Genomic DNA, 15,262 nt, shown 5'->3' with positions numbered 1-15,262 from the left:
AAATTTACTACAATAAATTACAAGAAATAGCATTTAAATAATAATTTCATTATCCTTAAGTGTTAATGCATGATAGCCTCGGTAAGATAAATGATTGAATGAGAGATAAATGAAGTCTCTCATTCAAACATTTATTATCGTGAGGGGTCACAATCAAGTGATGCCTTGATCGGACATGTCCAAAAGACATGGCCGGTCAAGGCATCGCTTGACCGTACCCAGCCCACTACATATACCAAATGAAATGTGTGAGAATGGACATTGAAATAAAAATGCTCCTCCTCTCCTGCAACATAAAAGAAGACAATCAGATTTATACAACAATTCAGTGATAGATAATACATAGAAGAAGATAAATTTTAATTCTGATCCACAAAATTAACATTAAGAACATATTATATTCAGAAAAACTACAGTCTCTAACTCTTAAATAAAATGATCAAATTTGTTCAAGTAATAATTTATTTCAGATTTCTACTTAATCAAATCTACATGTTTTCAATAAAAGCTTCTTAAACTGCAAGCAACCCTTAATTTATGTCTATATCCAACCCTTAAGATGGAGCCTCGTGCACCCCTAACCCTTAGTTTAAACTATAATCCATTTTCTGGTTCCATAACGCCTTAACTACTTATAAAATCTACATGTTTTTAGTAAAAGCTTCTTAAGCCGTAATCATGTAGCACCTTAATTTATGTCTATATGGAACTATCAGTCTGCTGAGCGCCTGCGTGGCGGTGGACGAGCACCTGAAGAGAGGCGCTCAGTTGGGGTGCATGAGGCTCCATCTTCCCTTCCAGCATCAGAACTACTTCACCCATGCTGGGCCTCACGCTCTCGTCCTCTTGGATGCACACTATACTCACAAAAGCGGCTCTTTTAACCTCATCCTCATCCAAATCGGCATTGCCTGAAATCCTCTGATCAACAAGATTCATCACATTTCCCTCGTGAATTTGATTGGCAGCCCAGGTGGGAAAATAGTACTTGCTCGAATCTTGCATCTCTAAGTCTATATTTCTTCTACCAGAGATTATCTCGAGCAGGGTCATGCCATAACTGTAGACGTCGGCCTTGGGAGTAATTGGCAACCCTGAGATCCACTCAGGCGCCAAGTACCCACGAGTTCCTCTTGTGGTCGTCAGGACGCGGCTGAAGTCTCGCCCCACAAGCTTTGCCAGCCCGAAATCAGCCACCTTAGGACAGAAATCTGCATTCAGCAGAATGTTTTCGGGCTTTATATCACAGTGAATGATACGATCTCTGCATTCCTCATGGAGATAAAACAGTCCTCTTGCACAGCCCAATGCGATCTGAAAGCGAGTCTTCCAGTCGAGCACCTTGTGGCCCTCGGCTGCAGACTTTTGGGATAAGAAGGAGCTGAGAGACCCATTGGGCATGTACTCGTAAACCAGCAACCTTCGAGAACCCTGAGAGCAAAACCCCCGGAGCATCACCAAATTGACGTGCTGAATGTTTCCGATTGTGCTTATTTCTGCACGAAACTGCTTTTCTGCCTGCCCGGATCCTTGCAGCTTCTTCACGGCGACCAGCGTTTTGTCCGGGAGAGTACCTTTGTATACCACTCCGAACGCCCCTTTTCCAAGCTTATGCTTTGCCTTGAAGTTTTTGGTGGCCACCTGGAGCTCTTTGTAACTGAATATTCTCAGCGACGCAGGCAGCTCTTCATCATCGCCGCCCTGCTGCCCTGATCTCCTTCGCTTACGAACAACTAACAGGAATACCGCCGCCGCCATAGCCGCCACAGGAAGCGAAATGCAAAGGGCAAGGATTGTGGTTCGTTTTGCTTTGCTTTCCCCTCCCTCGGACAACTCAGAAGCCGCCATTCGGATGAATAACGGCCTGGCGTTAGCCGAATTGCGCACGTTTAACAAATCGCCAAACCACATTTGGCAAGCGGGAGGAGTGGAATTGGTGATTGCAAAGGCGGTGCAGGAGCAATTTGTGAGACAGGCGGCGGTGCATTCCTTCACCGTTGCATGTTTTGTTTGCATGGAGGGGATTACGTTGTCCGGGAAGGACTTGTCGGTGAGTTGCGTGAAGCTGTCGGTGGAGCAGTTGAGCGGAGTTCGGCGAACACAGCCGCTGGCCCACCACTCTTGGGAATACCAGGTGCGGTCGTCTTTGGGGTTGAAGCCGCGGAGGCAGTTGCAGAACTGGATGTTGAGGCTGGTGCATACTCCGTACGCCCCACACATATCATACACGTTGCACATATCTCTCGGGGCCGACCAAACAACGTTCCACTCACCATTGGCAAACCCATAAAAGGATCGTAAATCTCCACTCTTGTACATCACTAGACGCTGCGGTATCCTCTGGCTTGCATCTGGATGTAAGTATCTGAAATACATGCTCGTAGGGGAATATTTTACAAACTCAGAGGGCACCAGTGTGCTGCCAGAGATTGTTAGCTCTGGGACATAGATGAAACGGTCAACAACCCACTCCCCGGTTGTCCAGTAGGATTTAGTGTTGTTGTAAAGCAGCAGAAATTGGGTCTTACCAGGAGAGGGATCCATTCCTAAAGAGAAGGGCCCAGGTGCTGGATCCACATCGCTCTTCCAGGATGTTAGTCTCATGCCTTTCCACATCTTCATCTCAGTTAACCAGGTGTCTCCTGGGTGTTCAAAGCTCTCCCAAACGCTCTCACTCTTGTTCTGCTGGCCTAACATAACCAGATTACCATTTTCCATTATCATAACTGATGACGCTTTAGCTTTCTGCGCTCTCTCTGTCGACCAAAGGGACCGGCCCTCTGAATCAAACAGACTGAGATAACCGTCTGTGGACAATTTCAAAACACCAGATATGGTTCGTAGAGGAGCCTCTCTGTTTGCCACCCAAACTACTGATTTGTCTGGTATTTGGGCAAACCAGATGCCCACATACAAATTGGTGCTTCCATTGGGACTGAAAAAACCCAACGCAAACGTACCGTTCTCTGAAATTATGGTCTGGTTTATGCTGAGAGACTCTCCCAAAGTAAGCACGTCTCGTGAACACTCACATCTGTGCACCAACATAATTAAGATAAAACCCAACAGAAAACATTCCACACACTTGAATGCCGATATTCCATGGATAGCCATTTCCGAATCCTTTCTCCTGTGATTTCTGTAATCTATCACATATAACAGAAAATTTGTCTCTTATTCATGCTATCTTGAATAGAGAAGCAAACAGAACAGTCCAAAAATGTATTCACTGAAGTGTCTGATTCTTGATCTAAATTGTTTATCATGAAGGAAAAATTATACACAGTTGGTCCTCTCTAGGCTATAAATTTAATGAGTAAAACCCAAGTCAAATTGAAGCCGGTGGGCTAGTTTTACTTTTCTTTCCCAAGACGTGACCCACCCCATGAAACGACTAAACTTTGTCCACTCACAGATTTCCCACTATTGACAAAAAATGCATAATTCATGACTTGGAAAGAGAAAGCCATTTGAAATTAAGCTGGATTCCGATAGATATTCAAAGAACGTGAACCTCACGGGTCGAATTCTATAGAGTTCATTTTTAAAGTCTTCGTCGTATGTTAGCAGAAGCCAACATAGGACTCACGAGGATAATTTGTTTTCCTCCTTATATTTATGAGTTGAAACTTGATAGTTTGGTGTGACACCTCGAATGCCCTGATATTAATTTAGAAGGCAAGTAAACATATGTTAAATATATTTATCTAAAAAATTTAGGGTTTTTTTATATGAGCAGTGTTTTGGATTGTTTTTTACAACTGATAGTATTTAAAATATTTAGATTTAAGTATTTTGAAAAGTCATTTTATAATTATTGTTTTATTCTTATTTGATCATCTTGTTTTTATTTTCAATTTTGTTTTTAGTTTTATTGATTGTGGTTTTTTATTTTTGGTGTTTATTATATATTAGTTTTTAACCATGTGTTTTGGTTTCATCTAATCTTTTGTCTTTCTTTTCTTACGTTTTGCATCTTGTTGTTTTGTTAGTTTTTCTCTTAATGTTGTTTCATTATAAGATGAGGTAGAGTACTTTGGTGTTGGTACCTACCTACTCTAGTGTCTAATCATGGAAAAGTCATAAGATTTAGATTGGAGAGAAATTTTAATGAGGCTTAGAACAAGTCTTATTAAATAGTTTTGGTCTAGAAGAACATGTGATTGTCTCGGAAAGTGATATGTTCTTTAAAAATAGTGAAAGTAAATGCAGAGATTCTAACAAAGGTAATAAATCTATTGAATGAAATGTTAGATATCATTATTTTAAAAGATAAAAGGTTAAATAATGTGGATATTTTCTTTGTTTTTTCTTAGCAAAGATTTCATTCCTCTTAGGATTTTTTTGACAAAATGGATAATACTTCTATGTTGAAAAAAAATGGATCTCTATGTTAATATGTGCAAAATGGATAAGAAAGCTTTACTTTTTATTTGCTTCAAGAACAATGGAATAAAAAAGACAATCATTTCTCAAAACAATTGGAAAGAGGGGAAGCCTATTTTTAGGGCTTTTTCTTGGAATGTGTGGTTCAATTTACAAGAATTTATTTTATACTACTCTTCAAGATGGATAGAAATTTGACATTTCTCGTAATGTTTGTATTTTACTACCTTAGATATTAATATCTATTGGAGAAGAAGTTAAAATTGATGATACAAAATATTATTTACCCTTATGGATGCTAGGGTTCTTGTTTCTTTGGACATTTCCAAGGAATTCTCAAATATTATTATCTTCCCACTATATGATAAAGATTTTTTGATAAGATAAGTTGGTAGGGAGGTTGGAAGTTTTATTTTCCTATAAAAGGATGGACACGTGATGATGAATTTTCCTAATAATAGAGGTAAAAATGCTAAATTTGATAATATAGCAATTAGGGTGTCATCCTCTATTATCCCTATTTATTGTGATTTAAAAAAAAAATTAGTGGGGGCTTTCTTTTGTTTTGAGTAAAATTCTAATAATGTGAAATATATGCTGAGTGAAAAATAAGGTTTTACCAACCAAAAATCCATAAATTTTTATAATTCCTTTAAAAGAAAGGCTTCTTTAATTCTAAAGTTCCTAGATGTATAGTAGTAATGATCCCCTTAATCTATTTCAAAAAGATACCAAACAACCTTCTGGTAAAATTCCATAACATGTTGTTAAGGATGAAGGCAAAACTTATCATAATTCCTTTAATTTGTGATGAAGAGATGGTTGTTGAATTATACACTCTAGTAGGTTTTGAAAATGAGATTAAGCTCCTGCCTAGTTTTGAAAATTTATGTAGAGGGAAAAGACCAGACCTTAATTATTTTTTTATATGGAAATGGTTAGTTGGAATGTAAGGGGGTCGAGGAATATGATAGGAAATTTGGAATTACAAACATTTCTAAACTATCAATAATATTGATATTTTATGCTTGCAAGAGTTAAAGTTCATTATTTTCTCTTTGGAATATGTTCTTAAATTTATCTAGCCTAACTCATTTTCTTATGTTTTCAATCAATATAAAGGTAAAGGTTGTATAATTACACTTGTTAGAATGAGTTTGGCTAACTATGTGATTGATAATATTTTTTCTCCATGCATTAAATTTTCTTGGATTAGATTATCTTTGAAAGAGAGAGACAATTTATTATCTATTTTTTTCATGATCCTAGTGATTACAATAAAAGATTTGACTTGTTCTTGTGGTTAGGTAGACCCCAGTTTAGTGTGTCCTACTTGTGGGACATTAGAAATTTCCTCTAAACACTTGCTTATGTGCACCAACACAATTAAGACAAAACCTAATAGAAAACATTCAACACACTTTAATGTCAATATGCCATAGATAGCCATTTCCAAATCCTTTCTCTTGTATTTTTTGCAATCTATCACATATGATAGGGATTTTTATCTCTTATTTTTGAAAGACAAATAGAGAAGCAAGTAGACAATCCAAAACTTGTTTTACTAATGCCTCTCAAGTATTGCACCTAAATTTAATGGTTGTATTATTTTTTTAACATTTTTTTCATCAAATAATAAGATATATATTTAATTTATGATATTTTTTAATTAAAATTTATTCACACATTTTAAAGAATAATTTTAAATAAAGAATCTTCACAAAAAATTAACTAAAAAAATAAGATCCATGTCAAATTCATCATCTACAACATGTCAAACGGAATGACAAGATTCTCCTCCTAGCAATTCCCCACAATTGACATAATGAAAGTTCATGATTTGGGGAAGAGATATATGAGGATTAGATAAGATAATCAAAGATTGTGAGCACAGTCTCGTATGTTACCTAGAAATTGGGCTGAGTAATATACAATCATGATATATGCAACTAATTACAAGAAAATTTATATTTTTATAATCCCCCTTTAATTTATGAGTGAAAAATTGAAAGCTTAGTGTGACACCTCAAATGAATGCAAATTAGGATAAATATCTTAAATATATTTACTTTTTAAAAATATTTTTTTATATTATAAATTTAACATAAGTAATTTTGAAATGCTAAAGAAAATTTAGAAATTTTTATAAATTAAATTATAATTCAATAAAATTTTAAATTGTAGAATTTTCTATTCAAAATAAAAAAAGTTGTGGTGCTATTATTGAATACTTAAAAGATGGGAGTAAGGAGAGGGTTTGTCCGGTGGAGACAAAAAGACATTCTATGGTCAATATTATCTTTTTATTTGATCATCTTGTTTTTTTGTGGTTTTTGTTTTCGATTTTCTTGATTATATATTTTTTCTTTTGTAATGATTGATTATATTTTGGCTTTATCTAGTTTTTTTATCTCTTTTTCCTTGTGTTTTAAGTTTTGTTACTTGATTAATTTTTTTTTCAGCTTTGTTTCTTTATAAGAGGGGGTACAATACTTTGGTGGTGGTACCTACCTAAACTAATGTATAATCATGGAGTTGTGTTAGGATTTAGATTGGAAAACAAGGTTAACAAAGGTTGGAGCAAGTCTTACTAAGCTTTGATTGTAGAACAACATGTGAGGTTGTTCTAGACGATGCTATGTTCTTTTAGAATAGAGAAAGCCAATAGGAATATTCTGACAAAGGTAAAAACCCTGCTAATTGTTTTATAGTTTTACATGATCATGATATGTTAAATGTCATTTTAAAAGAGAAAAAGGTCAAATAATGTAGAAATTTTCTTTATTTACCTCAACAAAGATTTTGTGTTTGTTAAGATTTTTTTTAACAAAATGGAAAATGATTTTATGGGAAAACAAATTGTTTTATAGGGACACAAATTGGATCTCTTTGAATTAATATGTGCAAATGGTTAAGAAATATTTATTTTTTATTTGGTTCAAGAGTAATGGAATGCAAAAGAGAATTTCATTATAAAAAAAAATTGGAGAATGGGAAAGTCTCCTTTTGAGATCCTGTGGTTCAATAAAAGAGGTCTATTTTATGTTCCTCTCTGATATGGATAGAAATTAGTGACATTTCCTTCTAACATTAGGATTTTACTACCTTAGCTTTTAAAACTGCTAGAAAAAAGAGATTAAAATAAATGATATTTTTTATCCTAATGAATGCTAGGGTTCTTCTTTCTTTGGAAGTCTCAAATATTATTGTCTTCACACTTATGGTAAAGATTTTTTTGGTCATTTTTTAAGCAGCTAATAATGCATTATTAAATTATCTATTTTAAGATGTTTGGTATTGGAATTATATTGTGACTCATTTATAGCTATCTTCATGCTACCTTCTTTCTGCAAGATAAATAGAGAAGCAAACAGGACACTTCAAAAATGTTTTCACTGAAGTCTCTGATTCTTGATCTAAATTGTTTATCGTTGAAATGTTGATCAAGGAAAAATTACTCACAGTTTGTCCTCTCTAGGCCTGAAATTTAATGAGTAAAACCCATGTCAAATTGAAGCCCGTCGGCTAGTTTTGCTTTTCTTCCCCAACACGTCACGGATCCCATGAAACGACTAAAATAAAAAATAAAGTGGTGAGAGGTGAGATTCTCCACTCAGAGGTTGCCCACTATTGACAAAAATGCCATTTGAAAGAGCTGTTGATAAGCTTGAAAGAGAAAGCCATTTGAAATTAAGTTGGATATTTCCGAATTCCGATAGATACTCAAAGAACGTGAACCTCACGGGTGAATATTTTTCCCTCATATTTATGAGTTGAAACTTACAGTTTGGTGTGACACGACGAATGCACTAATGTTAATTTATAATGCAAGTTATCTTAATTATATTTTATCTAAAAAATAAGAGATTTTTTTATATCGATAAAGTATTTTGAAATATTTTTTACAATTGATGTATTTACTTAAAAGATATTTATATTTATATTGAAAATTCATATTTTATAATTTTTGTTTTTCTGTATTTTTAATTTTGCTTTTTTATTTCATGATAAATAGTTAAGTTTTGATTTTTAATTATGTATTTTAGTTTTATCTTATCTTTTATCTCTTCTTTTTTGTGTGTGTGTTTTTTAGTATTGTTTCCTCATAAGAAAAGATAGTGTACTTTGATGGTGGAATCTACCTAGTCTAATAGCTAATCATAAAGAAGTCTCAAGATTTAGATTGAAGAGAATTGTTATTCAGGTCACAACAAATCTTACTAAAGTGTTTTGGTTCTAGAAGAATATGTGATTGTCTTGGAGGGTGTTATGTTCTTTTAAAATAGAAATAGTCAACAAGAAGATTCTAAAAAAGGTAATAATTTAATTGATTCCTTTGAATTTTCACATGATCATCGTTAGATGTCATAATTTCAAAAGAGAAAAGGTTAAGTAATGTGAGTATTTTATTTATTTTCCTTAGCAAAAAATCATGTCTCTTAGGATTCTTTTTTACAAAATGAACAATTCTTGTATGTGGGAAAACATGGATCTCTATGTTAATATGTACAAATGATTAAGAAATCTTTACTTAATGGTATCAGATTTCCACAATCCATTAGTTAATCTTCAAGTTGTTTCTAGAATTGATTGTGTTTTTCTTTTTTGAATCAATGTTTTGGATCACACTTTGTGATCCATCATCAAGATGTATGAGTGTCAATAGATGTAAAAATAAAGTGTAAACTTAGACTCACTAAGGAGATATTGAAAGGGAAAAGAACATGAGGAACGAAAAGGATGAGGGACCAAAAATAACAAAAGGCAAAAAAAGGATAATTAAGAAAATACACGGCTTGAATAAGCTAATAATGTACAAATAAATAAAGTTAAGGAAAATTTGCAATATGATAAGGAAACAAGTAATTAATGAATTGCAACTAAATAGAAAAAAGACAAAAGACAAAAAATATAAAATTAAATAACAAATAAATATAGGAGAAATAAGATGAAATAGAGGAATGTAATAATATGAGATAAAAGGAAGTAAATAATGAATGAAAAAAGGGGGGAAAATAAATAGAAAATGATTGAATTGGAAGCAACATAATGATATGATAAAAGGTTATAAAAGAAACACAAGCTCAATACTCGAGTGAGAATGAAGTACCAAAATGATGAAATAAAATTTAAAAGAAAAAAAACATGACAAAAGCTATAAAATAAAAAACAAAAGATGCACAATATAATGAAAGATATGAAGGAAGGAGAATAAACTAAATAATTAAATAGGTATTAAAATAAAAGAAAGTCAAGAGAATAAAATTAAAAAAGAGCTAAAATAACTATATTAAATGCAATCATTCATACACACACACACACACACACACATATGTATATAATGAAATAAAATAAAATGAGAAATAAAGAGAAAAATAAATGAAATTAATAGATAACCAAAACACCACTAAAATTGAAAAATGAATACTAATGACAAATAAAAACAATAAAAAGAAGAGAAATGAAGTAACAAAACAAAATCTGAAAAAATAATCTCAAAATTTGTTTGTTCGAGTACCCATTCATCCTAAAGACTTGGAAAAGATGAGAGAGCTCTTGGTGTAATTTCTCATCATCATAAATGTGATAGCCTCTTAAGGAAAGGGTTTTGAGGATGCCAACTTTTTGGCTAGGGTGGTGGTCGGAAGAGGAATGGATGTACAAGTCAGTATGGGTAGCTTTACGAAACACCCAACGGTTGAGAGAGCCATTAAGTTTTTTGATGAGAAAACATCAAGGAAGGGAAATTGGCTGTCAAACTTAAGCTCCATGGTGAAGTAAATGCAAGGAGCAATATTGTTGATGTGCTTGTGGAATTCTTCCAATTTATCAAAACCATGTGGCCAATAGACATTGGTGTCATCTACATATCTTTTTCACCACATCGACTTGAGTAGGTAAGACAAGAGGGTCATTTCCTCAGATTTCTCCATGTAAAGGTTGGCTATGACTGTTGAAAGGGGGGAGCTCATAGCTACCCCATCAGCCTATTCATAGATCACTTCTTGGAAGGAGAAGAATGCAGATCTTAAGCACAACTCGACCAAGGTGGCAATCTCAACATTAACCTTGTGTTTGACAATATCAATGGAGTCGAGAATAGGAGCCTTAGTGAAGAGGAATGCTACATCAAAGCTCACCAAGATGTCATTACTATCTAATTTGGAGTCCTTGATAAATTGTTTTTAACTATGTAAATAATTTTATAGCAAACATATACTCTGACTAAAATATATCTACTTTTAACTTCTACATTTTTTTTAACTGTATATGCTTATAAAGGTTTTTGTATAAAGATAGGTTCATCAGTAGACAGGCGTATTCCATTAAATTTAAGACAATAATGCCAAATTGTTTTACATTTAATGAGATTTTCTTAAAGTCACTAGTGTATGTTACCGAAGCCAACATAGGACTAACGACGAAAAAAAAAATCCTCCTTATATTTATGAGTTGAAACTTGATCGTTTGGTGTGACACCTCGAATGCCCTAATACTAATTTAGAATGCAAGTAAAGATATGCTAAATATATTTATGTAAAGAACATTAGAGATTTCTATATGAGCATTACTTTGGAATGATTTTTATAACTGATGTATTTAAAATGTTTATATTTGAGTATTTTGAAAAGTCATTTGATAATTATTGTTTTGTTTTTATTGGATTATCTTCTTGTTATTTTTATTTTTGTTTTTAGTTCTTTTGATTATGTTTTCTATTTTATGATGTTAATTATATTTTGGTTTTTAATCATGTGTTTTAGTCTCATCTAATCTTTTGTCTCTCTTCTCTTATGTTTTCAGTCTTGTTGTTTTGTTAATTTAGTGCTTTGGTGGTGGTACCTACCTACTCTAGCGTATAATCATGAAGAAGTCTTCGGATTTAGATTGGAGAGAAATGTTAATGAGGATTAGAACAAGCCTTATTAAATTGTTTTGGTTCTATAAGAACATATGGTTGTCCAGGAGAGTGTTATGTTCTTTTAAATTAGAGAAAGTCAACAAAGAGATTCTAAGAAAGGTAATCAATCTATTGATTCCTTTACAATGTTAAATGATCATGAAATGTTAGATGTCATTATTTTAGAAGAGAAAAGGTCAAATAATGTTGATATTTTCTTTGCTTTTCCTAGCAAAGATTTCAGACCTCTTAGGATTTTTTTTTACAAAATGGATAATACTTTTATGTTGGAAAAAATTGGATCTCTATGTTAATATATGCAAAATGGATAAGAAATGTCTACTTTTTATTTGCTTCAAGAAAAATGGAATAAAAAAGAGAATCATTGCCCAAAAGAATTGGAAAGAGGGGAAGTCTATTTTTAGGCCTTTTCTTGGAATCATGTGGTTCAATTATAGGAAGTTATTCTATATTACTCTTCAAGATGGATAGAAATTTGACATTTCTCGTAATGTAAATTTGTATTCTACTACCTCAGATTAATACCCCTAGGGAAGTTAAAATAGATGATACAAAATATTGTTTAGCCTTACAGATGCCAGGCTTCTTGTTTCTTTGGACATTTCAAGGAATTCTCAAATATTATTATTTTCCCACTATATGATATATAGATTTTTTGATAAGATAAGTTGGTTGGGAGGTTGGAATTTTTATTTTCTTATGAAAGATGCACATGTGAGGATGTTTTTTCCTAATCAATAATAGAGTTAAAAATGTTAAAGTTGATAATAAGGCAATTAGGGTGTCATCCTCCATTATCCCTATTGATTGTGATTAAAACAAAAAATATATTGGGGGCTTTATTTCATTTTGAGTAAAATTCTAATAATATGAAATGTATGCTTCGAGTAAAAACAAGGGTTTTACCAACCAAAAATCCATTAATTTTTATGATTCCTTTTAAAGGAAGGTTTCTACAATTCTTTCCTAGATGGATACTAGTAAGGATCCCCTTAATCTAATTCAAAAAATATTTGAAAACAATTTTTTGCTAAAAAACCATAATATGTTGTTGAGGATGAAGGAAAAACATATCATAATTCCTTAATTTGTGATGAAGAGATGGTTGATGAATTATACACTCTAGTAGGTTTTAAAAAGGAGATTAAGCTCCCACCTAGTTTTGAAAATTTATGTAGAGGGAAGAGACTTCCAAACCTTAATTATTTTATATATGAAGGTGGTTAGATGAAATATAAGGGGGTCGAGGCATATGATAGGAAATTTGGAATTACAAACATGTTTAAACTATCAATAATATTGATATTTTATTCTTGCAAGAATTAAAGTTTTTTATTTTCTCTTTGGATTATGTTCTTAAGTTTATCTAGCCTAACTCAATTTCGTATGTTTTCAATCAATATAAAGGTAAAGGTTGTATAATTACTCTTGTTAGAATCAATTTGGATAACTATGTGATTGATAATGGTTTTTCTCCATGCATTTAATTTTCTTGGATTATATTATCCATGAATGAGAGAGACAGATTGCTATCTATTTTGTTTATGCTCCTAATGATTACAATATGAGGTTTTACTTGTTCTTGTGATTAGGTAGACCCAAAGTTTAGGGTGTCCTACTTATGGGACATTAGAAATATCCTCTAAACTCTTGCATATGTGCACCAACACAATTAAGACAAAACCTAATAGAAAACATTCCACACACTTTAATGTCAATATGCCATAGATAGCCATTTCCAAATCCTTTCTCTTGTGTTTTTTTGTAATCTATCACATATGATAGGAAATTTTCTCTCTTATGTTTTAAAGATAGATAGAGAAGCAAATAAACAGTCCAAAACTTGTTTTACTATTCCCTTTTGAATATTATACCTAAATTTGATGGTTGTATTACTATTTTAATATTTTTTCATCAAATAATAAAATAAATATTTAATTTGAATATTGTGGAGGCGAGGATGGTGATTTCAAGCGAACAGAGAGGGCGTGTGTCTGGTTCAAGCTAGGGCGTATGTGCCCTAGCTTCATTCTCTTTTCTTTGATTGCTAGTTGCGTGTGTTCAGTGGGGGGGTTTCTTGGTTTTGTTTTTGTTTTTGTTTTTTTGTTTTTTTTTTGGGGGGGGGGGGGTGGGGGTTCTTTGTGCTGGATCATTTCTCATCTTAAGTGCTTGTAGATTTTAGTGTGTTTTTTATCGGGTCGTGTTGCATGTGGGAGGTTCACCTTGCATGCTGCGGTTTGCAGAAGATCGATGCTTGGAGTTGCCTTGTCGTGGTGTGGAGTGATTCTCTGCATCCTTTTGGTGTATTTTTGTTTCCCATTGGGGTTAGTTTTGAATGGCTTCCTCAGACAGAGTTGGTTCATTGTCTTGGGGCGAGACGTTTGGAATTTCTCAAGATATGGATTTTTGAGCTGTGATTGGGGTTAAGGTGTCCTCCCAGGCTACGAAGATGTTTAATAATAACTTATCTTCTCCTGATTCAGGGGTGATATGTTGGGATCCTCTGGCGGCTCCCAAATCCTAAAGGTTAATGGGTGTTTGGAAAGATCTAAGGAGAGGCCGAAGCTAGTTATTCAGCCAGAATGGATCGCTGAAGATGTCACTTATTATTCACAACCTTCTTCACTGTGCAATTTTTTAGGAATGATGGTTTCGCTGCAATTTCTAAAAACATGGGCTCATCGGACTTGGGCGCTAGAGGGAGAAATGAACATTATGTTGTTGGCTAATAATTACTTCATGCTCACCTTCAACTGTATGGCGGATCGCAATAATGTGTTTTAAGGTGGCCCCTATTTTCATAATCAGATTGGCTTATTCACAAAACCATAGCATGCAGGTTTTAACCCATCGGAGAAGCATCTAAATAGGGTTTTGGTGTGGGTCCGACTTCCTAGATTTCCAATTGAATGTTGGAGGGATGATATCTTTCATATCGTGGCTTTGTTGTTGAGGAAACTGGTAGGGTCCTCTCAACAAACTCGGATAAAAAAGGCAATGACATTTGCTCGCATTTGTGTTGAAATTGATTTAAGTAAACCATTGTCAAATTCCATGGAAATCTGTGTGGGGCCTTATTATTGGGTGCAACAGCTCGATTATGAAACCCTACCCTTTAGATGTTGTTTATGTCATGAATATAGACATTTACAATGGAGATCTCCAAGATCTAAACCTATTGAGTCTCAACCCCCTCAGCAGCCTCACAATCCTCCAAAGTTGTTGAGGCATATGGATTTGTCCTTGTCAAGGATTGTAATAAGAATCGGGGTCAAAAGAGGACCTGGAAGGAGCAGCAGGAAGGTGATACTTTCAACAGATTTGAGGTTTTGGATGATCTCAGTCAATAGGAAGTCGACCTGGGTTTGTTGAGTTTGGATCAAAATGCTCTGGCTTCAAGACAAGAGGGGATTCCTTTAGATGTTATTCAAGACCCACATGAGGCTAGTGGGTTGCAAATGGACATGGATACCTAGCAGGAGGCTCAGAAGAAACAAGTTTCTACTACTGTGGTAAAGATGGATGATGCACTAAATCCCCTTTAGGTGCTTAATTTGATTCTAGAAGTGGTAAAAGGTAATAAGGCTTCTCTCCAACTTGGTCTTCTTCAGAAAGATATAAAAAAAGGGTCAACAGAGAAGACAACTAAGATTGGTAGAAAGAAGGATGTGGAAAAAATTAAATTGATGGGGGAGAACTTGGTGGAATCAGAGTCAATGAAGACTCTGGATTCTCACTTCTCAAATCCTCTGAAATGATATATTTCTCTTAGAATGTAAGGGGCTTGAATAGTGTCCCTAGACAAAAAGTTGTTCATGACTTGGTGAGAAATCATTCTCCTAATGTTCTTTTCAAGAGACCAAATTGTCAGTGGAAGGTATGATCGGGTTACTTCTGAAGTTGTGGGGGAGAGGAGATTGTCAGTGTATTAGGGATATCGGTGCTTTAGGGGGG

The 15,262-nt window shown here is 33.8% G+C and overlaps 1 protein-coding gene across 1 annotated transcript; it reads right to left on the bottom strand.

Annotated features, from left to right (window-relative positions):
• Window positions 1-494: 494 nt before the first annotated feature.
• On the bottom strand, window positions 495-3,292 carry LOC131051183 (G-type lectin S-receptor-like serine/threonine-protein kinase At2g19130). Its single transcript, XM_057985576.2, has one exon. It carries the CDS (start codon window positions 3,112-3,114, stop codon window positions 700-702), a length of 2,415 nt encoding a protein of 804 aa, XP_057841559.2. The 5' UTR covers window positions 3,115-3,292; the 3' UTR covers window positions 495-699.
• Between the last annotated feature and the right edge of the window lie 11,970 nt (window positions 3,293-15,262).

This window comes from Cryptomeria japonica, unplaced genomic scaffold (genome assembly GCF_030272615.1).
Source record: "Cryptomeria japonica unplaced genomic scaffold, Sugi_1.0 HiC_scaffold_1632, whole genome shotgun sequence".
In the NCBI taxonomy this organism is placed as follows: domain Eukaryota; kingdom Viridiplantae; phylum Streptophyta; class Pinopsida; order Cupressales; family Cupressaceae; genus Cryptomeria; species Cryptomeria japonica.
The sequence above is the reverse complement of the archived record's forward strand: the minus strand, read 5'-3'. Positions and strand labels throughout refer to the sequence as shown.